Source organism: Cynocephalus volans, chromosome 11 (genome assembly GCF_027409185.1).
Source record: "Cynocephalus volans isolate mCynVol1 chromosome 11, mCynVol1.pri, whole genome shotgun sequence".
Classification (NCBI taxonomy): Eukaryota; Metazoa; Chordata; class Mammalia; order Dermoptera; family Cynocephalidae; genus Cynocephalus; species Cynocephalus volans.
In genome coordinates this window covers 63,362,895-63,390,618 of record NC_084470.1, presented here as the reverse complement: position 1 = coordinate 63,390,618, position 27,724 = coordinate 63,362,895, and the positions used below count along the sequence as shown (strand labels likewise).

The window sequence follows — 27,724 nt, the reverse complement described above, 5'->3', positions numbered from 1 at the left end:
TTTATGGAGATACCAACAAAACCATTTGAAGCAAAAAAGGGAGAAGTATCTTAGAACAAATACCTTGTTGTCACTGTTGGCTATCTGGTTGACTTCTGGTTTGTGGTTCTTTTTATTTTCTAGGCTCTCTTTTCTACAGAAAAAAGAACACAAGAAACCAAATAACCATATTACTACGTATAAAAATGTTAATAGGGATTCTGAATCAACTGTGTCCCAATGAAGGACAGAATTTAATTTGATACAACACTAACAGCAAGAACACAGCAGAACCCAAATTCAGAGCTTCCTGTTAATCTCAGTGCAATGAACTCATTACACAGATCTTCTTATTAAAATTTTCATCCAACAGCTAATCAGCATTGAACGCATCATTTATTTTATGACACCAAAATTAACAGAAGCAATTCTTTAAGCACAGGGATGTATGACTCCCACTCTCTGCTCTGAGGGATGAGAGCAAGAAACAGGCTTCTGCCCAAAATTCCGCCCCTTTTGGTCTGTGCCACATGGTCACTCACAACCACTGCAAAGCAGCAACCTGGGGCTGCAGCTGTGTGAAGCATGTGTGAGTCTGCCAGGCCTCACCTGTGACTGGGCTCCCCTCACCTGTGACTGGGCTCCCCAAGTAGTCCCCCAAGTAAACACCCCAGGTGAAAACAGAGTTACCTGGCAATCTTTTTCCTTTCCTTTTCTTCGGCTTCCTCTTTCTGAGCAGTGTTCAAACTTTCAGCATCAGCCAAATTGTCTACAGCGATGGCCAAGAAGACATTCAGTAGAATATCTAATTTGAAAATTTTAAGGGTACAACACATTTCTAAATGCAACTATGTATGGTGAACAACAGCAATGTCATACCCCTCTGCATCGGGGAGGCTGGTAGCAGGTGAATGTCCCTAGATTGTTCCTAGTGCTATATTCACTTGGTAAAACCAGAGGACCAGAGCTCTGTATTAAAAAAAAAAAAAAAAAAACCTAGAAACCTGTAGAAGATGGTCTGGAAAGAAGTAAACTTAAGGTTCACTAAACCCATGAAAATTTACTAAGTTCAATATTTCTCTCTCTGTGTGTGTGTGTGTGTGTGTGTGTGTATCCATATATCTATGTATCTACAAGTGTTATATACATTGCATAAAACAGTCTGTAATATAAATATGGTGTAATTAAAAAGTGCTTTGAATGTTTTGCTGTTTCTTTTAAAACACACAGCATAACATATATATCCAGCACTTTTCAAAACAGACCCCTGCAGATGCTGCACATTACTCATACATGATCCTACTGCACAAGACAGTATGAGACTCTCTCCTCTGAAATGGCCTTTGCAGTCTTCAGATAGCTCATTCATTCCCTCACTCCACAAACACTGACTGTCTATAATCTGCCTGACTTACTGCCAGACAGTGCTGGACTATTCTTCTGCATAGTCCCACTGTGGCTAGACCTTTGATTATTGTGGTTGAACTGGATTTTTGCAAATAGTAAAAAGTTAGGTGATTGAACAAGTCACCAGGTATTTTTTGACTCAGTAAAATGTTGTATACATGGTCTCCTTGAATTTTTTTTTTTTTTAAGTATTCTGAACAAGGCTCCCAAATCAGAAGATGCCTGTTTCTTATGTACTAGTGGTAAGTCCATTTTTGAGAAGCACAGTGATCAGAGGGCAATAAATGAGAAAGTCTCCCTCCTGTGACAAATACTTCTCTCTGCCTGACACCCGGCCATCTGTAGTCAAAACTCTGGTTGCCCAGGGACAGGAGCAGCACACGACAGCCCCATGTCATGCCTTGTGTAATCTGAAATCTTGGGTGAGTTGCTGAACACGTAAACCAACTTAACCTAACAAGGGATTCATGATGAGATCTCTGTGAGCAGATACCACGCCAGACTAATTCTATTCAGCGATTTAAAGAGGATAGAAATGTGAGTGAATTATATTAAGACTTTCAAAGCGCCTTTGACATGCTAGCCAGTTTTGATCTGGAACTGCAATAGGCCCAAGGAAGCAATCTGTCCTAGGCTGGAGATGGCTTGGTACTATGAGCACTCCTCTGATGGGCACAAGGTGATGATGAGCATGAAATACAGATCTTTCTAGCTTTGCAATGACACTAAACTCTTTTGGATAGTGGGAATCAAATCCAGAGTAATAAGCCACAGGAAGATCTTACAAGCTGGTAACAGATGGTTTCCAAGAACAAAAACCTATCATCTGCATTTAGAGGCTTTACCCAGACTCTCCCAAACAGTGGTGTTCCCTGGAATTCATTCAAAAAGATCAAGCACCTCCAATGTGCCAGGCACTGCTCTGGGTGCTGCAAACATGGGAGAAACACAAGGAACAGGAGCATCTATTCTAGTTGGGGGAGACAGAACATAAACAACAATTTAAGCATCTCAGATAGTGATACGTGCTACAAAGAAAACTCAACATGCAACCAGAGAGAAGTGGCCAGGAAACTTTTCTGCAGACTTAAGTCCAGGATATTGCTGTGGCCTAAAGAGTCAATTATGAGGCAGGCAGAAAAAGAAAATACTGACCATTCATTTAATAAACAAGGGCCAACTATGTGCAAGATCTTGTACCACACTTGTATTGAGAGATGAAAATAAGGAAAAGAAGATTCCTGACCCGAGGATTACCATCTAGATAGGGAGATGTAGGAGGGCCCACCCCGAATTCCAATAGATGGTAAAACCCACACACAGTAAAAGACACGAGAATAAAATGGGATGGGAGCTCAGAGACAGGAGAGCTCATCTCGGTGGGACACAGGGCAGAAGTGGTCCCTTGGAGGAGGGGACAGTGGAACTGAGCCACGGTACGAGCAGATTGTGCATGTGTTGAGATGGGTGTTTTCATAGGACACCTCGCAGCAGAAAGCATTGTCCTTGTGGAAAATGGGGCACCGGGGTTTCTACACTGAAGAAAAATCATCCATGAGCCAGAGAAGATTAAGGGGAAAACAGCTACAGGGATCTGGGCCTCCTCAGGAGAAGAATCCAGATCAAGACTCTTCGGAACGGAAGGGTGAAGACCAAGAGGTGGCACCATATGTTTGCATGTTGCGCATTCACCAAGCACTTATTAAGGGCCTCTGTATGCCAGGGTTTGTGCTAGGCACAGAGGACCTAGAGACAAAACAGACATCCAAGGCCTACAGGATCATGAAGGGTCTGTCTGAGGTAAACACAAATCTCAGGGCCAATTTCAGAAATCTAGGATTAGAAAATGCCTCTTGACAGAAAAAAAGGAGTAAAACAAGTCAAAGAAAAGTTATGCAGCATGATTTAACAGCTAGTCATTGGACAATCGATCCCCAAGTGAATCAGCAAAGCAAAATTAGGTTCAGGGGAGCATAGGTCAATCCACTGAAGATATCGCCCCACTGGTCACGGAAGGTCTTAAGAAGACATAGGTGTACCCCTAACCTTCCTAGGGTGACGGCACTGAGAACCACCTGGTTCTGTGCTAAGCCATCCCTTAGGACATACACAGGGAACGGCGCCAAGCTGGATGACCACTGGCAGCAGCGCCTGTGCTGTCTCCTGCTCCTGCCCCCTGGCTCATCTCCCTTAGCTAGCCTGCATGCCTCAAAGCCCCACTGGGACTCTGCTTAGCAATCCTGTCCCCCAGCAACACTGAAGGAAGGCAGATATTGAACTAACAAGGTAAAGGCATTCACCTCCCCTCCACACCTGCTAACACCACCATCACCATGGGGAAATGGAGAGAGAGAAAACAGAAGAGCATGACAACAGCAGCAAAGCTCTGGTCAGCCTGAAGGATACAGTTACCACAAATGAAGAGGATGATGAAGTAGATGCAGACAATCATCCCTGAAGAGGACGGGCCCCCGTAAGCCATAATGCCATCGTACATCACAGCATTCCAGTCTTCACCTGTCAGGATCTAAGAAGCCAAAACTGGTGTCAGCCTGCAGGTGGACTCACAATTCACAGCTGCTCTCCTGGAGCTCCTTTGAGGGCTGCCTAAATCTGGGTTAAGCTGCCTTTCACAGTCCAGTTTGTACCGAACAAATCCATCTATTATCCCGTAGAATTTTCAAAACATTGTTTTTAGTTACACAAATAGATGAGCTAAATATTCTAGTGAGAAAAAAACTTTACATGTAAGACTTATGTACCTTTTAATTATACCCCAACTCAGTTTTCATCTCTTGCAGATAGTAAGCTGATGGCATGTCTCTCTCTGGAACCTTTGTCCATGGGTTTAAATACATATACATATACCCAGAGAAAAGCAGTTGGTGTCTTCTCTGATTTTCAAGACATAAAGGATACCATATAACATGAATTTTCTGCATCTAGCTTGTTTTTTCATTCAACATTATACTCCAGAGACCTTCTGGGTCAGAAAGTTCGTCTCATTCTTTTTAACTGCTGCATAGTATTCCACATAGTGAACCAATTGTGGAAATGGAGAACTACCTGAATCTTCAGAAGCAGGAAATTCTAAACGTCTCATGTAGGTTTACAAACTACCTCAAGACAGACATTACCAACCACCTGAAATTTTAAATTTAACGTTTTCTACTGGTGATACTTGATCATTCAATCCATCATGAAATAAATCAGATGAATACGGACAGCAATAAGAAATTACTACCTTCCAGGGCCGAGCCCGTGGCGCACTCGGTAGCGTGCTGCGCTGGCAGCGCGGCGACGCTCCCGCCGCGGGTTCGGATCCTATATAGGAATGGCCGGTGCACTCACTGGCTGAGTGCCGGTCACGAAAAAGACAAAAAAAAAGAAATTACTACCTTCCAGAGAGTGAGTGCTCCTTTATCTTCCCTTTATCTTCTATCTGGACTAGATATTTTTAAAAATCTAAACTACTGTGGATCACAACCACATGGAAAAGTGGGCAAATGATTTGAAAAGATAAAGTCACAGAAAGGAACTATAACAGCTCTTAGTCATAAGAAAAGATATTTAGCTTCACTCCTGATAAGAGAAAAATGAATTAAAACTACAACGCGACACCATTTTCACCTATCAGACAGGCATCAACAAGTTGGAATACCTGCCAAGGTAAAAAGGCAACAGGCAGTCTCTGCACTGCTGGTGGGTGATGAATTTACACAACCATACAGGGAGCACTTTGGCAAGGGCAGCAACATTTAAAACAGACATGCTCTTCACCATCAATTCTGCTTCTGAGAATTTGTCCTGCAGATCCACTCTCATGTATGTGTCCCCTGAAGTATGTCCAAGGTCCCCCCTTGGAACCCTGTTTATATGAGCCAAGACTGGACACAACTAAATGTTCATCAGCAAGGGACTGGTCACATAAACTATGGCACATCGCACCACAGAGCTCATGCAGCATTTAAAAGGAGATGGCGACCTTTCATGAACCAAGCAGGAAGGCTCTTGAGGACACTTTAAGTGACAAGAGCAAGATGCAAAACAGCATGCGGAGTGAGCTACATTCATCTGTACAATCATCTGTAGGCAGGTAGGGAGGTAGATTAGTTGATTTACATCTATGAGCAAATATCTATTTAAGAATACAAAAGAAACTGTCTAACAGTGGCTGCCTCCTAGAAGAGGACATTAGTGTCCGGGTGGGAAAACTGTCATTTTATATCCTTTTGTAACATTTGAATTTTGTGCCATATGCATGCATTATCAAAGAAACAAAACAAACAAACAAATAAAAAAGCCAATCAGGTTTCTTTGAAAGAGATTTAAAGAGTGACTAACCAGCGGCCAAAATTTAAGTGTAGTTCAAACAATAAAACCATGGCCTATAACAATAATTCTACACACCTCAAAATGACCAAGTGCAAAAGGATCATAAAGATCATTCCCTCTGATCTTGGTGTTTCTTCAGAAAAGGGTAAGTGATTTGTCCACAATCATTGAGCAGGGCAGAGCAAGAGCCACCAGGGGCCCTATCTGCCGCTGTCCTTCCACAATACCCACCTGCCTCTCTGGCAGTGCTCTGATGCTGATGTAGCATCTGAAAAGCGAGCAGGGCAGGTAAGGCTTTTAAACTCATTGGCCAGGCTCTGTCCAAGGCAGGGGGTTTAGAACACCGCAGCTTACGGTCAAGGGACATGGAGAATGTGCTACTGCTCTGAGTGGCAGAGCCACCTGTGTCTCTTGGACACGATGGCTCCCTTGCCAGACCAGTGCCCACAGAGGTCCCAGTGGCACAGATATACTCAGAATGTGTGTGCCCTCACTGCATCACAGAGGAAGGGCAGAAAGGGACAGAAGGCTGTACAACTATTATCGCTTCAACTCCAACTACACACCAATGCATTGGGGCTTTAGAATTCACTTCTTTTCATAAGTCTATTATAACTAGGATTATAAACTTGCCTGCAATCAAAAATTAGCAAACAACAAGAGGATTTTAGAGTCTGTTTCTCAGAAACGTCACAAAATTAAACAAAAAAATTGGGGGTTTATTATTCTGTAATATAGCTAGTAGTCTTAAAAAAACCAACATTAAATCACATCATTTAGATAGCTGGAGGATGATGCAAACAAATAACATAAATGGCACAATATTTACCAGGGTGTTATTGGGACAGGGATTAAAAATAAGAATGGAATCCTTTTGTCGTACTGAACTGTGAGCAAAGAGGAAGGCAGAGGAGGTTTAGCAGCTGCTCACACAGGCTTTTTGGGGACAGGCTGGAGGGAGGACTCACCTGGAATACGGTCAGCAGTGCTTGAGGGAAATTGTCAAAGGTGCTCCTCTTGGTTTGCGTTTCATCAAAATTAAACTTGCCACCAAATAGCTGCATCCCAAGCAAGGAAAAGATGATAATGAAGAGAAAAAGCAGAAGCAGCAGCGAAGCAATGGACTTCATGGAGTTCAACAAGGACGCCACAAGGTTGCTCAGGGAAGTCCAGTGCCTGCAAGTCAAGATGAGGCTGTAAGCCCAACACCAGTGCAGGACGAGCAGAATGTCACCTGCCCAGAAACGTGCCTGATCACCACCTCATGTTTATAAAGCACCTGCGGTGACACATTTCCTCACCTGGTCACCTTGAAGATGCGTAAGAGGCGCACACACCGAAACACAGAGATCCCCAGCGGAGACATGATTTCCAGTTCCACGAAGATCGTCTCAGTAATTCCACCACACACCACGAAGCAATCAAACCGGTTGAAAAGAGAGACGAAATATGCCTGCAGACCCAAGCTGTACATTTTTACTAGCATCTCGCAGGTGAACAGAGCCAAGAGGACTTTGTTAGCGATATCTGGAAAGACAAAGGGGCGCCTGTCCTTGGGATCTTATGGGAAACACTCCGACTCCTTTTGTTTCCTCACTCCTCCCTCCCCACCAGTCCCTGCAGGAAACATACCAATACCTTGTCCCTCTCTTTGCTTTGCACCCACACAGAAATGTGGCCTTAATGTCTATGGCCTGCTTGTCTGCCAGGCTCTGGTCCTGCATCTGCTGCTACCTAAGCATACAACTCTGGAGAAGTTACTTGATCTCTCCGGGTCTCAGTTTCATCAACTAAAAAATGGGGAGGGGCAGCTTATCACGTAATCTCTGAAGCTTTCCAGCAGTAAAAGCCTACAACTCTGCATTTAGACCATCACATTATATTGTTTTCTTTCAGTCACACACAAAATGACCTGTCTGGTCTTGCTTATGACACCATGATATCAGAAGTGGTCACCTACCATTGTCATTTCTAACATCAGAAAATACCACCAAGCAGGCTGGAGAGGTAGAAGGAAACATTTGATGTGATGTGAGGAAGGACTTCTCAGTAGCTTAGAACTGTCAAAACAGGCTGTCTCTGGGGATGAGCTCCCCCGCACCCCACTGCAGGGGCATTCAAAGCAAGAGAACAAAACCACTTGCCACAGATATTCTGAGGGCAGGGAGAAGGGATTTTGAGGTTCCCTCCCACTCCAGGATTCCTTGATCCTAGGTTGTCTCGGGGTTGGGACAATGGGATAGATACTTGGTATTAATCAGCTTCCAGGTGCTATCCCACACAGCACAGGATGCACCCCACTGCAGTGCTGGCCTGTGTCTGGATGGTTCTACCATGTTCCTGGTTAGTCCTCACTAGAAATGTTCTTATACCTCATTACACATGGATCAAATAAGACTAAACAGCAGCTGGACAGCTATAGGAATATCTAATTCAGAACACAAAACAACGGCCTCTGCTTGTACCTTGAATCTGTGTCAACCAGTCTGGCTGATTATAATGCTCAGAGGAAATGGTTAAGGTGTTGAGAAACACCAGGACAATAACCAGCCAGTAAAACGTGACAGACTTCACGGCAGCCCTACATCTTCTGCGATTGAATCGGTTCCAGCGACGCCAGCGTCGGCTGAAAGACAAACAAACATTACTCCCTGGATGACAGATACAGCATGAGTGTCCAATACACATTATTAAGAAATAATTTGGCTTTCATTCTGGAGGTCCAGGGTGGGGCGGGGATGCAAGAAGGAAAGAGAACAAATGGCGTAAAAATTAACAGGCCTCATAATATAAATTATGTTGGTCTTAAAATACAACTTTTAAAAGTATAATCATGACTTGATCATGCTATCAGTTTCTTTTTTACAGCTTTAGATAGCTCCAGATACCTGTCATATGCAGCCCTCAAACAGACGAGAAAATCTAGATATTCATAGATTCATGTGCAGATGCAAAACAGCACTCGCACACACATGCAGTTCATGTGCCCACCATATGGCAGGTGGATCTGTTCACCCTGCTGGTGCAGAGCACCCTGAGCTTATTATACACCTCTTTCACAGCATCTCAATCATCATACAGAATTTATGAGGCAGCAAAGTGCTCCAAAACCACTGTTTTCTTTTTAGGGAATCTTTCGATCCTTTAAGCCTTTGAGGTTCCTCCTCAGCCTGGCAGAGTTGTCAAAGCTGAGTAGGACATGAGTCTTCATACTGAGTCATCAGGTGCCCTTTCTCACTAGTGATGCTCAAAATATACCTTCAGGAGAAGAGCCAATATTGAATCGTGTTTTCATAAAAATAAAATGAGCTGAGCCAAACAGGCAAGTAGCATGTCCTCCGCCCACCTTCAGTTTCTGTGTGTAATGAGGGAAAATCTTCTCTCCCTTAGACTGTCTCCCTACGGACAACATTCCCTAACACAAGGGGATGATTCAGTGCAGTGCGCCACGAGTTCCTGCTCAGAGACCTGGATCCCAGGGCAGAGACAGCCGAGTGGCAAAGACAGTCCTCTCCAGGTGGTACTGCCCACTGCCAGGAATGGGGGCCTTTCCTCCAGGGGCCAGAGTCAAGGAGTCTCCAGGCTGTCCAAGCTGCAGCCCTGGCTGACTCAGCTGCGTTGCCATGCTAAAAAAAAAAAAAAATCTGTAACCCGGGAAGCAAGCAAAGAAAGAGTTGTGCCAGCTTTTCACCAAGACCTGGTTCAAGCAAGGTGCATTTTGCCATTGCTCTTGCTGTGTGGTTTCCATTGAAAACAGCAGCTAGAAAACTCTACCAAGGACACTAATGACCGCCCCCGTTCATAGCTGAGTTTCTCCTGAGATGCACAGTTCAGCACACACAAGCAAGGTGGCCTGAACAAGACCCAGCCTTGGTGGGTCTATCTCATGCTGCGGCAACAAGGCCCAAATGTCTCTCAATCCAGAAACCTCACTGTCCTATGCCCTGGAGTCCTGCGGCACTCCGCATCCTGCCCTCGCTGGGATCTGAGTGCCTGGGGGACCACGCCTGTTCTTTCATGAGACCAGCATTCCTGAGCACTATGTGCAAGGTGCCAGGCAGATGGAGGTGAAGAAGATGGTCCCTGACCCTGGTCCCTGACAGGGCTGTGATAAGTATCAACTATAAGTCCACACCAAGTGCTGTTCCCATGGTACAGGAACAAGGAGAAGGGAAGCATACAAATTTGTATTCCACAAATACTCTTTGGAAGCATCAGGGAAGCATCAGGGAAGGCTTCTCCAAAAAGCAGAGATTTGGGCTGGGTCTTGATTGGCAAGAGTTATCCAGGGAGCAGAGGGGAGGCCACTCCACCCAGAGGAGACAGCATGGCCAAAGGAACCAAAGGGGGATGAGATAGAGCATGTGGACCCTTTGAAAACGGAGAAAAATCCAGTATAGCTACAAAACGAGGAATATGGAGCAGTGTCAGGAGATGAAGCCAAGATATGACAGCAGAGAGTCACAGAAGGACTTCTGATTTTTTTAAAAAGTCAGGTTTATTGAGATATAACTTACATATGGTAAAATGTTCTCTTTTTAGGTATATACAATCAAGATACAAAATATTTCCACCACTCACAGAAATTCCTTCATAGCCCTTGTCATTAATCCACCATCCTCGTCCCCAGCCCCTGACAAATACTGACCTATTTTCTGTCCTTATTGTTTTGTTTTATCCAGAACGTCATATAAACAGAATCGTGAAATATGTAGCCTTTTGAGGCTGGCTTCTTTCACTCAGCAAAAACGCTTTTGAGATTTGTCTGTGTTGTTACATGTACCAGTAGTTTTTTCCTCCTTAGTGCTAAGTAGTATTCCATCATATGGATGAACCATGATTTGTCTACCCATTCACCATTTGATGGACACTTGGGTTACTTCCAGTTTGGAGTAATTATGCATAAAATTGCTATGAACATTTGTGTAAACATTTTTTGTGTAGGCATATGTCTTCGTTTCTCTTATATAAATACCTCAGAAGTGGGATTGCTGGGCCATATGGTAAATATATGTATATAAATTTTGTAAGAAACTACTAAACTTTTTTTTAAAAACTCTGTGTCATCTGTCATATCCACCAGATTGCATGAAAATGCCCATAGATCGGCATCCTTATCAGAACTTGGTATTGCCAGATATTTAAACGTGATCCACTCTAATAGGGGTGCAGTGGTGTCTAATTGTGATTTTAATTTGCATTTTCCTAATGACTAATGGTCATTTCATTTGCTTATTTGCCACCCTTATCTCTTTGTTGGTGACAAGCTTGTTAAAATCTTTTGCCTGTTTTCTACTGGGTTTTCTTACTATTGACAACATCCTATGTTTTTCTTTATATATACTGGATACCAGTTCTTTATCAGATATGGTTTGTAAATATTTTTCTCCAAGTCTGCAGCTTATCTTTTTGTTTTCTTTTGAAGAGCAGAAGTTTTAATGTTGATGAAGACCAACTGACTAGTTTTTTCTGTTATGGACAGCACATCACATATTGCATTTTAAGAAATCTTTGCCTACCCTGAGGTCACAAAGATTTTCTCCTATGTTTGCTTCCAAAATTTTTATAGTTTTAGATTTCATATTCAGTTCTATGTCCATTTCAAGTTAATGTTTGTATATAGTGGTAAAATACTTTTAATTGAGAAATAACATTTATATTAAAAAGTACACCAATCATAGGTATCTGGTCCAATGAGTTTTAACAACTGAACATGCAACCTGCATCCAGATGAAGAAAGAATCTTACTAGTACCTTAGAAGCCTTCTTGAACCCCCTTCTATGGAAAGCTTTCAAGCTGAAAAGTGACAGGAAGTACCTCTCAGAGAAATAACTCAGAGAGAAGATAAAGGATTGACTGCGAGGCAAACAAAAATGTTCATTATTTTGTCTTGTTGGTTTGTGCGTCTTAGGGGAGATCTTCCATACCTGCTACATTGCTCCCCTAAGGCAGATAATGTTTAATGGACTGATTCGACACCAATGTTATAATCCACAGAGTAAAACTCAAGTCTAGAGCAATAACATGTAAAATTCAGAAGTTAAAACATAATAAACCATACAAAGGCTAAAGAAAAAATAGAAAAGGTATACTGACCTGAGTTTGGATTTTGAGATGGCTTGACTGAAAGAAAGACAAAAAGTGTTAAGACTCCTGTTTGGAAGGCTTGAGCACACACTGCCCCACCATTTCAGCTGAGACATTGTGAAAGCCATGCACAGAAGCCTGGCCTTAGCATTCCGGTTACCACAGCAGGCCAGCTGGTTAAGGGCAGAGCAGAAATTGGGGTGCCTCGAGGTTCTGGCCTAGAGAAGACCCTTAGCCAGTTTCCCTGAGTGATCCTGCAACAGGTAGTGAGCCAGGGGTTCCCCTCCCACCACCCCAAACTGAAGCCAGCAGGGCCTCTCCTGCCCACAGCTCAGCCTCTTGTCTCAACAGCAGCATCTGCTGCTGTCACAAAAGGAGCACTGGACTAGGAGTCCTAGCTCTGCTGTCCACTGACCAGGTGAGTCTGGGAAAGCAGCACACCTTCCTGAGCCTCAGTGTTCTCTGTAGGACAGGGAAGACAAACCCATTCCCTGCCTACTGCATGATGCCGTGGGGAGAATGGAGCAAGAAAACAGAGGTGAAACTACTTCATAAACTGTGTAGTCTGCCTGTGAGACGTCACTTTTGTGAAACTCTCCCAGGAATAAGATCAAGTTCTCTTAGAAACTACACCTGTACTTTACATAGATAAAACCTAAAAGATACCATCAGGAAGCAAACCAAACAGAACAGCACGGGGCTCCCCGAAAGTGGGCAGTATCGGCATCTTCCACACTGCTGCTCCCCTCGCTGCTGTGGCCCAAACCCTCTAGAAAAAAGCCCGTGGGTGTTAATGGGATGGCATCTCCACTGCTAGGAGAGGGTGGTGCAGGGCTCCGAGGGAAAAGTGCATGAGCAGAGGAAGGAGGGCCTCGTCACCCAGCCGCTAGGGATTAAGGTGGGAAGGTCCACGAGCGGAGGAAAACTTAAAACACAGCACATCCTAGTCAGCAACTCTGCCACACAAGCTCTTCTTCAGAAGCACGATGCCAAACCCGGACTTGAAGGAGAACTGGGCATTTACCCCCAGCGCCGACACCCAGAGGGGCCAGCCTTGGTTGCGCCTCTTCTTTTCCACCAGCACCTAACGAACACAGCAGGTGGCCAGGTTAAGTGGCACACAGGTGCCAGAGGGGCCCGGCACAGGAGCAGGGTGCTGAGGGGTCAGAGGGAGCCTGCCCACCCCCCCTGCACCTAAGGCTGTGGCCTGAGGGCTCCACCACAATCTGGGGCGTCCTCCTCATTGTCTGCTTCTCTCAGACAACGTGAGGGTAAAGGGGGCGAGTGGCCTGCACACTCACCAGAGACGTCTACAACAGCCTTGGGTCTCGCCTTCGCCACTCACGTTCTCTGTGTTCACAGATTCGGTCTCGCTGGTGGGCATGCTGGCTGCGGGAAGAAGAAAGGCTTTAGACAGTGTGCTGGGGGCACTGTGTACCTTGAGCAGGCCAGAGGCAGGCCTGTGCCACCAGGCAGGCCCTCAGGAGCCAGGCAGGAGGCAACGAGGGCCCTCACGGGCTTGCAGGGGAGCCTCTGCTTCCACGGTCTGCCGAGAAAGCCCAGAGTCCTCCACCAGGATGAGATCTATTCACCCAGCCTTCCTAGGAAAAGAAGCCAAGGGACCAAACAGAATCCTGTCACTGCTGGGCCTGGACCAGCTCATTCTCCTGATTTCCAGGATTACACTGAGATGCCACCAAAGCATCGCATTCCAGAACATCTTTGCCTGCCCCAACAGGTTTACTATAGAACATCTGTGAACAGAGCTAACATTTCATGAGTAAATTATCATAAACATTCTGAAGGAGAAGTGATATTATGGGTGGGGAAGGCAATGAATGAAGGTACCAATGAATTTGGTACAATCCTTCCAAAAAGTTAAGAACGCTACTCATTTTTAGCTAATTTATCTGGTGTTTAAGTTCTGCTGAACTCATGAAGCCAATATACAGAAGGTTCTTGCCAAATAAGCTGGCCCTAGAGCACCAAGGAAGTACAGCCTTAGGGGTAGGCAAAAGGGAAGGTTTTTAATGACCAGTGAGCAGAGGGCAAAGTTGACTGCGATTCCAGTGCCACTGGGATTTCTGGGTGTCTCACTTCTGCATGGCAGGATTCTGAGCACAAGTGGAAGAAATGTGGAAACACACCCACTAGTGTCTGAAGGTCCACAGACTACTAGGGACACCATCTGGCACATGGGCATCCTTTCTCATCTACTTGATTCAGCCCAGGCTGGAGCCAGGCAGTAAAGGAGGTGCAGGCATCAGGAACAATACAGGACTGCTCCTACCTGGAGGAGAGGTAGGGGAGAGGAAACCCCCAACAAACTTCCATCAACTGTGAAAAGAGCTACCTAAGTTCCAGAGTAAGGAATGACTAATTCTGCTCTAGGGGTAAGAGGTCAATGAAGATCAAAACGTGGGGGAACAACCCAAATGCTTATACTCCTTTCCCTGAAGCATAATCTTGAATTACAACAATTGTTTTTATTAACCTATGTTGTCAACAGGAAAGCTTTCCCCTGTGGGATTTGCCCATATGGCTCCTCTTGCAGGGATGCCTCAAGTTTCACCCGCAAAACCCAGCAGCAGGGCCTGGGTGCTATAGTGAAGATTTCAGGGCCCAGCCTGGCTCCACAGGGGAAAGGAGCTGGATCCACTAGCTCTGTCTGCAGGGCTGCATGGCCACTGACCCTACCCAGGTAAGAGCCATAATAAAGTGAATGACTAAATTGAAGGTAGAACCTGACTTGAAGAGCCCAGAGGTCTGAGAAACAAGCTTTCTGAAGGCACTCAAGAAGACCCCCCTGATCCCTTTCCTTCTGTGACTACCCAAGGACTGAGCCTGCCTGAGTGGAAACCTCAAACATCTGTGTCCAGGGACATCTAGGCAAGGGCGCCAGAAGCGAAAGCCAGATGAGTGAAATTACAGACTCATCTTACACTAATGGTACTCTCACAGAATAAACTTTTTCTTCTTCCTCCCTTCCTTAGTTAAGTCGAAATAAACCAACCTTGATTCCCTTTTCAACTACTCCATGCAAGAACCAAAACCAAAAACAAATCAAAAAACCCAACAATCCAATCCAAGATTGGATTTTAACAGAAAACCTCCCCTCTCTCTCTTTCTCTCTCTCTCTCTCTCTCTCTCACACACACACACACACACAAAGCTGCTCATGCAGTTTCCTTCTTCACACTGTCCTTGCTCTGTCTTCAGCAGAAAGTCTACAAGATTGTAAAATTCGATGAAGTTATGAGTTCCTCTCACAGCATTGCCCTTCCCTTCAGAGACAGTGGGAGACCCTTGTCAAATCCAACTGTGAGTCATCTCTGTCCTTGGTGGTTATCATGGTTACTAAGGACCAGCAGTTGAGGGCAGCATGACATGGGGAACCTGCAGGCCCTGCTTTTCTGTTCTGACGCCCCCTGGCTACGTCCTGCCACTCCAGGTTCGGTTTCCTGTCTATGAAATGGTGGTGCTAACTCCACAGTCTTGAGGATTGTTTCCATCTCTAACAGTTTGCTATCTCATGGTTCTCATATTAATCATATCAGAACATTAGTCATTATCTCCAAAAAACATACTTCTGAACAGACTAAATCTTTGTGGCTTTTTACTCTCTGGGGTGGTATCTCATGCTGATATCAGTACAGCTGCTGCATTTCATTCCTAAACCTTCATTTTTCAAATGATCTTATTGAAACATAAATTACATACTGCCTATGGGAAAGGGGGGGGGATGTCATTTTGCATTTTTGGCTCTATGCCAGCTATTAATGAATGAAATGTACTTAGCTCCCTAAACTAAGTGGAGAGAGAGAGATAAGGAATCAAATCGAACTCCCCGAAGAGCAACTGAGAGAGGCTGTGAGCTGCACAGCACCATGTCAGGGCTGCATTGAGGGTGAGGAGGGGTCCTGCTGCTCCCCCAGCAGACTCATCCTGCAGGTGGGATGGGACGGAGGCTGGGAGCAGGGTGGCAGGCTTGCCAGATCTAAGTCTAACCCGCGTTTGTGATCAGACTTCCCTGAGCCTCCATTTCTTCATCTGTAAAATGGGGAGAAACTACCTCATGGGCATCTGGCAGAACTAAATGAGATGAGGTGCAAGGAGGGCTGGGTCCCCAGTGCCGGGCAGCCATGAGACTCACAAACACTAACTCTGACCACCATCTCAGAAAAGCTCTCCTGGAGCTCCCAGGGAGCAAAGCGACTACGTCCATCCCTGTGCAGAAGCACCCAGGGTGAACAGCCTTCCACACTTCCGAGTCAGCTTTGGCCACCACTCTTGGTTGTGTCTTATTTGTCATAAACTGAGTTATTTCTAACTCAGCCTGTTATAGGGATAACAACTTCTCCTGTCATAATTATTTGACACCTACAGAGCCACAGGCAATGTAATAAATAAATCTATTCCCAAATGATTGTGCCAGGGCTGGGGAGAAGGAATGAGGGGGAGGAGGAAGAGCGCAGGGACCATGCTAGAATTGGGCGACTTCATTTGGTCCCGGAAAGAGATCTTGATCCAGTCCCTAAATCTGAGCAGAAGAACCGAGTGCCAGCTGGGGCCCTGGCAGCTTTTCTTCTGCTCCAGCTTCCCATTCCCTATCGAGGACAGGGAGCATTTTCTTTCCCAGAAGTGTAGAAAGAATCAGGCCCAGTGGGCATGACCAAAGACCTTGTTTGAACATTAAAACATTTCACCCTTCACTTGCAGTAGGCATTCATTTTTTTTTTTAACGTTGATAAATTCATATGAGTTTCACTTCACTTAGCCCCAATAGGATCTCATCTAGATTTTTAAAAATCAGGACAAAAGAATCATAGACTGTTAGAACTGGAAGGGGCTTCTGAGAGTACATGAACGAATTCTGATTTCACAGATGAGAGGACTGGCCAGTCTGCCTCGGGACACACGGCTCAGATGTGAGACAGCGCTCCTGATTCTACTCCATGTTCCCTCCACCTACATTTTGGTGCTGGAATACACACTGATATACACCTCAAACCCCACCAGCCAAGCGAGTCCAATCTATCAGCCTTGGTTTGCTATTCTGATGACTTTATTAACCCCTAGAAACCTGGCACATAATCACTTCCAGATCAGCCCAGTGACTGGCATAGTACCAAAATCAAGCTGTACTAGTGACTAGAGGACTGCATAAAAATCCAAACAGAAAGATTCATAAAAACCTATGTAAGTAAACCCATGGGCAAATTACTGGAACACATGCCCTTCCAACTGGCTGCCACGGCATCATAACTGTCCCATTCAGGATGACTGCTCCGTCCCCTTCAGCAGAGATTCAGTGTTAATCATTGACAAGTGGCCAGGCCTCATTAGGGGTGTAGGCAGACCCTCATACCTCTACTCTCATGTCACCTACAGGTCCCAGTCCCTCCTGCAGAAATAAGCCAGGGGACCATCTGCATATGGGAAGGTATGTCCTTTTTCCTGGCTCATCCAGGGAACTTTAGACTTTTGTTGGGGAAGTTTATTTTTCATATAAATTTAAAAACTATTTTCAGCAAATCTGGGTGAAACCAGACATTAGGACAAGGCTGTCACCTGCTATGGAATGCTCACTTGTGCTGCAATTTGCCTGCTGAGAATGTGGGGAAGCTCTGGGCCTATGCTTTGCAATCGATTCCAGGCCCTGGGATCTCTGGGGAGAGCTCCAGGGTAGACCTCAGGGTTAGAGTGTAGTGCACTGAGAAAGGGCCCTGGGGGCCACCGTGGGTGAGGAGATGGTGCTATGCAGCAGACCAACACATCCTAGACTGCAGATAAGAGTTTCCAGGGCCTCTGCAGTGTGGGCAGCCTGGGCCAGGCCCCCCGGTACAGCACCCTCTCTGGATGTGGACACTGCCTCTCTATACTGGGCTTGGGTGCCATCATGGGCAATGCCCACACAAAATAAACCAGGGAAATACAGTTTCTCAGGCCAACACCACGATTAGCATTTTCACCAATGTGGACAGATTTCTCCAACTCTCACACCAAAGGACAACATACTTCTCCACCAAATCTGCCTGGCTTGTGCATTCAGAGGCAAAACAACACACACACAGTGAATGACTCTATGTGTGGTCCAAGTAGGCAGCCTGAAAATTATGTTCATTATGAACAGGTCTATCAAAATCTCAGACCAATTTCCTTTAGTGATGGAAGCTAATGATGTCAAAGACTCTAGAAGAAATGTCAGGAAAGCTTGATCCTTGTCATCAGGTGATATGAGGACAATGCCTTTTTCTCCTGTGCTTAGTTACCCAGTCTGTAAAATGAGCTGTAGGACAGTATCATCTGTTACATCCGCTTACCTCTGACCTGCTATAACTGCAGGAAAACAGAAACACCCACGAGCTGTCTGGTTTTACTGCCAGCATCTAGGGGCTTTCCCTTGCACTCCCCCAGCTCTGCAAGTAGAGAAGGGGATAAGAAGTACTGTGAAGCCCCTGCCCACTACCCTCAGGAGGGTGGCCGGGAGTCCAGCTGCCTGTCCAGGAGAACGGATTCCAAGTCCCCTCCAGGCAGAATGCCCCAGGGAATGGAGCCTAGCACAGAAAGGAGTGGCTCCCAAGAGACCTCAGCCAGCCACTAGGAGACCGTGAGTCGTATAGTCACAGCAGCCCAAAGGGAAGACTTGCCACATGCCAAGCTGAGCCCAGAGTACCCGAGCCTCCTCTGGGAACCTGTCACATGAGCAGCCTCGTTCACAGATGTCCTGAGCCTCTGAGCCACTCTCCTCCGCTCTTCTCCATAGGATGGGCTTTCTTGCACAGGGATTTCTTTTAGTGTTGCCCTCCACGTACCAGCAGCCTAAAGCTTCTCTTTTCTTTCAAAGAAAGCAGCAGGGGGTGAGGCTGGACAACTGAGCAGTGTCAGAGTTGTGGCTGCCTTCCTAGGCGGCAGGGGATCTGATGCCAAGACTTTGTGTTTTTATCTCATTTTCATGACAAGCATGAGCAGTACCATGATTTAACATGCCTGCCAAATCCAGAAGGCTCCAAAATCCCCTGAAGGCATTTGCATGTGCTAGTGGTGACACACTTAGCCAACACAGGATAACAGACTCCCATTGCTGTAAAGAAGCCAGACTCTTCTTGGAGAATGTGGGTCAAGGCCAGACCAAGGTTTCCATGTCTAAAGCAAGAACTATGCCCAGACATTAACTGCTTCTGTAAGACCAGTGACATAGGCAGCACACCACCACACAAGGGCTCCTGTCCCACCTGTCATCAGCAGTGCCAAGGTCCTTCCTTAGAGTCCCTAGGTATTTCAGTCCATAAAGACCACCCCACTCAAAATTTTAAAAGTTTCCAGAAAATATTAGGCTGCTTCCTCTCCCTGTAGATCTCAGAAAACTAATGGAGAAGCCACAAGAATCCTTAAAAAGTCACAAGGCCCCAGCCCTCATTCAGGAGGGTAGGCCTAAGGAGGGGTCTATTCTCTTCTGGGGACAGGAATTTCTCATTTTCTTTTGGCCCATAGCAATATTCCTAACACAGTCTTTAAAGACATTTCTTCTCACGTCCATGACAATATTTCCTGCTTAGTTGAAGCCTGTTCTACTTGCAGAGGCCTTCAAAAAAAAAAAACATCAAGCCCAGCCTCCTATTCATAAACCCTCTGTAAACACTAAAGCTAAATAAGTCAGCCTCATGTCTTTCCTAACTCACTGTTCAACCTCAGGCAAGCTCCTCCTCTACTCAGGGCCACAATGTGCTCCCTGAGTAATGAGGGGCTTATATCTGACAATCTCTCCTTCCCTTCCACTTTCAGGCCTTCTGATTAGACTAGAACTCTAATATTACCCTCAACAGACCACCCTGGGTTGTTCCAGTCCACTTCCCATAACCCCTGAGCTCACCATTCCCCGGGTGGCAAGAGACCACTGCAGAGAAAACAGTGCAACATATCTCTCTGCTCCTTTAGCAGTTGGCTCTGTGTCCCTGCGGTCCACATCTTCTCAAACAGACTCCTCCCCCAGAGTCGTCTGACCAGGGCCCATCTTTGTGGCAGAAGTAGGTTGACTGTGCTGGTGTGCACAGGCAAAGCTCTGCACTGCTGTCAAGCCACAGTGGTGACTTGGGCAGAGAAAAGAGCCAGCTGTTCACATAACTGCCTGCACAGGGGTGACCCTAACTGCTCATCCCAGGGTTTCTGATGAGGGGTAGGTTTAGCTTTATTTTAGGACATAGCTTGTAACTTCATTGTTTCTCACATGAGCCATTTTCACTTGCAAAGGCAAGTGCTTCAAAATCTTTGCATCCCAGAAGTCTATTTTTAACTTCATTCTTGAAGCTGCAACTACTAGCTTTAGCATGGTCCTGGGCAAACCAGCCAGAGACTGGAAGACCAAGGAGCCATTTGAATCATGTAGCCTGGAAAAGAAAAAAATCAATCAAATAACATTACTGGAATCTCTAAACAGTTTAAATTTAAAAGCATAATTTGGGGGAAAGAGTTTAAAAAGTCTCTTTCAGTCTGAGAATATTTATGCTGAATCAAATATTCTGAGTTGGTTCAGCTGCTTCTTTATAAGGTACAGTTCAAACAAAAAGGGCACTGCAATGCTGTTTTGGTAAGGACACACATTTTGGAGAAAGACAAGAAGAAAACAAGGTAATGAAGTTTCAAGGAAATCAAACAATTAAAATATAGGCATCTTCCAAATACACCACGCAAGTGCATGCATTTCACACAATGCCTATGTGCAAGGAAAAGGTATCAGAGGTATTGGGGAGAGAGTCTTCTGAAGAGAAATCAATCTCAGTAATTTACCGTGATCTTTAGCCCTGTGTTGGCGAAAGCAGCAAAACTTCCTTTTCTTCTTATCCTCTTTTAGCAAGTCAGCCACTGTGACCCCTTTGGGTTGAACACAGGCAATGTCATTATGATACGGTAGAGGGCAGCAAGAGCACCACAAGCCGGGCCCAGAGGGCCTTACCTCCGTGGAGGGCAGCAAGAGCACCACAAGCCGGGCCCAGAGGGCCTTACCTCCGTGGACTCTGATCTCTGCTACAAAACGTGAGGTGGTCCTCCTCCTATGCAAGAACTTACAGTTCAGGGTCTGCATGGCAGAGGGGAAGTGCACTTTCTATAGCTATGACACAAGGCAGCTGTCTCTGAGAACCTGTTCTAAATAAACAACCAACTAACCACTCTAGATAAAGGTTTCAGTGCTTGGCCTCCCATCTAAGAATAGTGTCAGGGAAAGGGTACTTTAGGGGCAGTCAGGAGTCCTGGGTACTGACTGACTGTGGATTCCAACCACTATTGCTATATAGGGCAGGACACGTGGGAGTTAAAAAGGTGGGCTCTGGACTCTGATAGGTCCAATCCCAGACCTGCCACTTAACTGCTGCATAACCATGAATGGGTTACCTCATTTTGCTAAGTCTTACTTCCTCGCCTTGTAAGATGACAATAATAGCTGGACCTGAATTTTATAAGGTTGTTTTAAGAGGTAAATGGTAAACAAGGCAATATAAGCAACGTGCTTAGCTTGGGAAAGGCACGGTCAACCATTACTATTATCATCACCACTACAGCTCTCCTATGACCACTAGGTCACAGGAAAGATGATTCTAGCACCTCCATCCCCTTCCAACTCTGTGATTCTGTGATCACTCCAAGCTGGCTAACCTTTGGATCAGAGGCCACACGCTCCAGGGAACTCCGGGGAATTGCAGAGGCAAGGGCAGGTGGGTGGCAGCAGGACTGCTGGAATCAGTAAGGGCATGGGAGCACAGATGCCTGCATGCCTCCTCTCTGAAAGAGCTAACAAGAACGGGAACATGAGTGTAGACACAGGGACAGGCATTTGTGTGGATTACAGGTGGTCAACGTGTAGACTGTGGCAGAACTTGGCTTTAAATCCCAGCTTTTCCTCATCTGTCAAATTCCTGTCTCACAGAGTCGTGTGAGGAATAATGAATTCAAGCACCCACAGCCCTTACAACAGTGTCTAACACATAGGAGCACCTGATAAATGCTAGTTATTATTATTCTATATTCTCTCATTCAGCAAACAGCCGAGTGCTCACGCGTGTGACTAACACTGCGCTAGGTGCCAGCCACGCAATGGACAGGGGAAACAGACCCTGTTCCTGTCCTCATCAGACTGTCACACAAACAAGTATAAGGCTGCACTATGACAAGTGCTGTTGAGGGCCATGTGCTATAGAATATATAGTCTGTTGCAGCAATTTTTATAACGGCAATTTATTAAAAATAGCCAAAATTTTGCTTTAAAAACATGAAAAGATGTCTATGGCACACAGTTCAGTGAAAAAGACCTGTGCTTGGGAGCTTTTTTTCAAGATGGCGGCGGCTGCGGCGGCTGGCGCGGAGTAGCTGAGGTGGAAAAGGTTGCCACTGGGCCTCAAGCAGTCGGGAAACTTGCGGACCTTCCTCTGGCCATCTCTTAAGGGAGGACTGCTGCTGCTGGCCGGTCGTGGGGGCTCAACGCCACTTTGCCCCCGGCAGGAGAGGCTGCCTCATTTACAGGCAACAGCTTTGAAGTGTGGAGCAGGAAAAGAACTGATTCTTAGCTGCAAAAGCGAGTCTTGAAACAGGGAACACGGCGCCAGGGCTGCTGTGGATGCAGCCAGGATCCCGGAGGCTGGGGCCGCACTGAAGGCGGCCAGCTGCCCTATTCAGGATTCGAGGTTTCAGGCCGGCATTAAAGAAGATTCCTGGGAGCGCCCGAGCCGCGCCGCGACTGAACAGCCCGAGGCGGCAGCGCCGAGAACACGAAAGGCAACAAACCAGAGACAGAGCGAGCGCCCGACCTGGCACAGCACTGTGAGTGATCCCTGGCACAGCTCTGTTCGGGGGGTGGATGCCCACGCGGCTCCCGCCTGCACCACCAGGCCACTCATTGCCCCGGTGCTGCCTCCATTTTCCCAGGTGCGGGCAGCTCCGCCCTGCTCGGCCATCACTGAGCCCATTTGCTTGGCCTGGCGCGGGGCTTTCCGGACCCTGCGGGCCGACCTCCTCTCCCACTCCCTCCGCGGTTCTCTGGCGGGGCTGGGGGTGTGGGGCATCCCGACCAGTGTTGGGAGGGCTAGGAAGTACGGGCGGGCCGACTGTCACTCCACCACACCCTGGACTCCGGCCCCAGTAAACTTCCTGTTACTGGGAGGCAGATACCATCTCTGCGACCACCAGTTTGGAAAAAAGCCTAATGAATTTCTGGTTGGGAATAGTGTGGCAGGAGAGTTCCCAGGTCGGCTTGAACCTGCCGGAGAGCAGGCTGCAGGTGGGCACTAGACTCGGTTTATACCGGGGGGATACAAAGGTGAACAAGACCCGAGAAAGATCTACACAGTGCTACAAAGGCAGCCAGAGAGACCAGTAGTCTGTGCCTAGCAGAAACCTGGTAGACTTCCTGGGCGAGGCGGTGATGAGCAGGGTCTTGAAGGCCCAGCTGATAGACGAGGGGTGCAGAAGACACACCCCAGCCCAGCACAGTGTGCACAGAGGGGGGAGACGTGCGGCCAGGGAGGCGGAGACTCGACAGAAACCACACACCCGGTGGGGTCGCCACTGCACGATCTAACAGCCTGGGCCAGAGCACACGGAACGGGGAGAAGTCCTGTACAGAAAGTGAAAGCTCAACAGAGATCACACACCCTGTGGTACGTGATCCACCAGCCCAGCAGAGTACAAGCTGACCAGAAAGGTGGATCCCCGGAGAAGCCCAAGACCCGAGGCAACCACACACACAAGACACTAGAGGCCAACTGAGCAGTCACGGCGGGAGCCATACCAAATTGGCAACCACAGCAACATCCTAGTTAGTCATTAGTCTCAAACCGGTGGACTGTGAAACCCCCTGCCACAATGAATAAACACCAAAAAAAAGACACCAGAAATACAAAAAATCAAGAAAGTACACCACCAAAAGTTAATAAATCTCATACTCTAGATCCTATAGAACAAGAAGCCCTTGAAATAACTGACAAGGAATTTCGAGTGATAATTCTAAGGAAACTGAATGAGATACAAGAAAACTCAGCTAGACATCATGATGAAATGAGGAAAAGTATACAGGATCTGAAAGAGGAAATATACAAGGAAATCAATGTCCTGAAAAAAAATGTAGCAGAACTTGCTGAACTGAAGAAGTTATTCAGCGAAATAAAAAACACAACGGAGAGTTTAACCAGCAGGCTTGTCGAAGTTGAAGAGAGAACCTCTGAACTTGAAGATGGGCTGTTTGAAATAACACAAGCAGACAAAAAGAAAGAAAAAAGAATCAAGGACATGGAAGAAAATCTGAGAGAGATATCAGACAACCTCAAGCGTTCAAATATCCGAGTCATGGGTATTCCAGAAGGGGAGGAAAATGGAGATTCCATTGAAAACATATTCAACAAAATAGTGGCAGAAAACTTCCCAGGTATAGGAAAAATCACAGATCTTCAGATCCAGGAAGCTCAACGATCTCCAAACGTATTCAACCCAAAAAGGCCTTCCCCAAGACATGTCATAGTCAAATTGGCAAAACTCAGAGACAAAGAGAGAATCTTAAAAGCTGCAAGAGAGAAGCGTCAAATCACCTATAAGGGAGCCCCAATCAGGTTAACATCAGACTTTTCATCACAAACCCTAAAAGCTAGAAAGGAATGGGATGATATTTTCAAAATACTAAAAGACAAAGATTGCCAGCCAAGAATACTCTACCCTGCAAGGCTATCCTTCCGAAATGAGGGGCAAATAGTATATTTCTCAGACAAACAAAAACTGCGGGAGTTCACTACCACAAGACCACCCTTACAAGAAATCCTCAAGGGAGTACTGGGTTTGGTTCCTGAAAAATAACTACCACTGCTATAAAAAAACAAGAAAAATCTAAACCCGCTAGTACAATAAAAATGGCATTCATGAAGAGAAAACAAGCTAACAAAAACACTACCTACAACCTAAGGAACCAACAAACAAAGAAACCAAACAGTAAATCAGAAAGCAAGGAACAAAAGACACCGAAGACAACCAAACAACCAATAAAATGCTAGGAATAAATCAACACCTTTCAATAACAACTCTTAATGTTAAAGGCTTAAATTCCCCAATTAAAAGACACAGACTGGCTGACTGGATCAAAAAGCAGGACCCAACTATATGCTGCCTACAAGAGACCCACCTCACCCATAAAGATTCACACAGACTAAGAGTGAAAGGATGGAAAAAGATTTACCATGCAAACAGAAAGGAAAAACGAGCTGGAGTGGCTATTCTTATATCTGACAAAATAGACTTTAAACTAAAAACCATAAAAAGAGACAATGAGGGACACTACTTAATGATAAAAGGACTGATCCATCAAGAAGACATAACAATCATAAATATGTACACACCCAATGTTGGAGCAGCCAGATTTATAAAACAAACTCTAATAGACCTAAAGAAGGAAATAGACACTAATACCATAATAGCAGGGGACCTGAACACTCCACTGTCAATATTAGACAGATCATCTAGGCAAAGAATCAGTAGAGAAACACAAGATCTAAACAAGACTCTAGACCAATTGGAATTGGCAGATATCTACAGAACATTCCACCCAACAACCTCAGAATATTCATTCTTCTCATCAGCACATGGATCATTCTCCAGGATAGATCACATATTAGGTCACAAATCAAGTCTCAATAAATTCAAAAAAATTGGAATTATCCCATGTATCTTCTCAGACCACAATGGATTAAAACTAGAAATTAATAACAAACAAAACTCTGGAAACTATACAAACACATGGAAATTAAACAGCATTCTACTTAATGACATATGGGTCCAAGAAGAAATCAAGCAGGAAATCAAAAAGTTTATTGAAACTAATGAAAATAATGATACATCATACCAAAACCTGTGGGATACTGCAAAAGCAGTATTGAGGGGAAAATTTATTGCATTAAATGCTCACCTCAGAAGAATGGAAAGATGGCAAGTGAACAACCTAACACTTCACCTTAAAGAACTAGAAAAACAAGAACAATCCAATCCTAAAGTTAGCAGACGGAAAGAAATCATTAAGATCAGAGCAGAACTGAATGAAATTGAAAACCAAAAAACAATTCAAAAGATCAACGAATCAAAAAGTTGGTTTTTTGAAAAGATAAATAAAATTGACAAACCATTAGCATGGCTAACAAAAAAAAGAAGAGAGAAGACTCAAATAACAAAAATTAGAAATGAAAAAGGCGATATTACAACTGATTCATCTGAAATACAAGGAATCATTCGAGACTACTATAAACAACTATACACCAACAAATTTGAAAATCTGGAGGAAATGGATACATTTCTGGACACACACAAGCTCCCAAAACTGAACCGTGAAGACGTAGAAAATTTGAACAGACCAATAACAATAAAGGAGATTGAAGCTGTTATCAGAAGGCTCCCAACAAAGAAAAGCCCAGGACCAGATGGATTCACAGCAGAATTTTACCAAACATTCAAAGAGGAATTGACACCGATTCTTTACAAACTATTCCAAAAGATTGAAACGGACGCAAATCTCCCAAACTCATTCTATGAAGCAAACATCATCCTGATACCAAAACCAGGTAAAGATATAACCAAAAAAGAAAACTACAGGCCGATATCCTTGATGAATATAGATGCAAAAATCCTCACTAAAATACTAGCAAACAGAATACAGCAACACATACGAAAAATTATTCATCACGATCAAGTGGGATTCATCCCAGGGATGCAAGGTTGGTTCAACATATGCAAATCAATAAATGTGATACACTATATTAATAAACTCAAACACAAGGACCATATGATCATCTCTATAGATGCTGAAAAAGCATTTGATAAAGTTCAGCACTCATTCATGACAAAGACCCTCTATAAGTTAGGTATAGAGGGAAAGTATCTCAACATAATTAAAGCCATATACGCCAAACCCACTGCCAATATCATCCTGAATGGGGAAAAGCTGAAAGCTTTTCCTTTAAGAACAGGCACTAGACAAGGATGCCCACTCTCACCACTCCTATTCAACATAGTGTTGGAAGTACTAGCCAGAGCAATCAGAGAAGAGAAGGAAATAAAGGGCATCCAGATTGGAAAAGATGAAGTCAAACTGTCCCTGTTTGCAGATGACATGATCCTATATATCGAACAGCCTAAAACCTCTACAAAAAAACTGTTGGAATTGATAAATGATTTCAGCACAGTAGCAGGATACAAAATCAACACACAAAAATCAGTAGCATTTCTTTTCTCCAATAGTGAACATGCAGAAGGAGAAATCAAGAAAGCCTGCCCATTTACAATAGCCACCAAAAAAATAAAATACTTAGGAATAGAGTTAACCAAGGAGGTGAAAAATCTCTATAATGAGAACTACAAACCACTGCTGAGAGAAATTAGAGAGGATACAAGAAGATGGAAAGATATTCCATGCTCTTGGATTGGAAGAATCAACATAGTGAAAATGTCCATACTACCCAAAGTGATATACAAATTCAATGCAATCCCCATCAAAATTCCAAAGACATTTTTCTCAGAAATGGAAAAAACTATTCAGACATTTATATGGAACAATAAAAGACCACGAATAGCCAAAGCAATGCTCAGCAAAAAAAATAAAGCTGGAGGCATAACACTACCTGACTTTAAGCTATACTACAAAGCTATAATAACCAAAACAGTATGGTACTGGCATAAAAACAGACACACTGACCAATGGAATAGAACAGAGAATCCAGAAATCAACCCACACACTTACTGCCATCTGATCTTTGACAAAGGCACCAAGCCTATTCACTGGGGAAGGGACTGCCTCTTCAGCAAGTGGTGCTGGGATAACTGGATATCAATATGCAGGAGAATGAAACTAGATCCATACCTCTCACCGTATACTAAAATCAACTCAAAATGGATTAA

At 45.0% G+C, this 27,724-nt stretch overlaps 1 protein-coding gene across 3 annotated transcripts in view; it reads right to left on the bottom strand.

Annotated features, from left to right (window-relative positions):
* The window catches only part of CACNA1D (calcium voltage-gated channel subunit alpha1 D), a 300,823-nt gene that overhangs the window by 77,474 nt on the left and 195,625 nt on the right, over positions 1-27,724 (bottom strand). For 2 of the 3 annotated variants that reach the window (XM_063113920.1, XM_063113921.1), the window contains exons 10-17: positions 13,111-13,198; positions 11,819-11,845; positions 8,187-8,347; positions 7,023-7,248; positions 6,690-6,897; positions 3,793-3,913; positions 670-784; positions 64-133 (exon numbers count right to left, since the gene is read on the bottom strand). In XM_063113920.1, the coding sequence (XP_062969990.1) occupies positions 64-133; positions 670-784; positions 3,793-3,913; positions 6,690-6,897; positions 7,023-7,248; positions 8,187-8,347; positions 11,819-11,845; positions 13,111-13,198 (1,016 nt within the window). Of the gene's footprint in view, positions 1-63; positions 134-669; positions 785-3,792; positions 3,914-6,689; positions 6,898-7,022; positions 7,249-8,186; positions 8,348-11,818; positions 11,846-12,833; positions 12,894-13,110; positions 13,199-27,724 lie in introns of all 3 variants that reach the window. The other variant, XM_063113919.1, reaches the window with a different exon arrangement.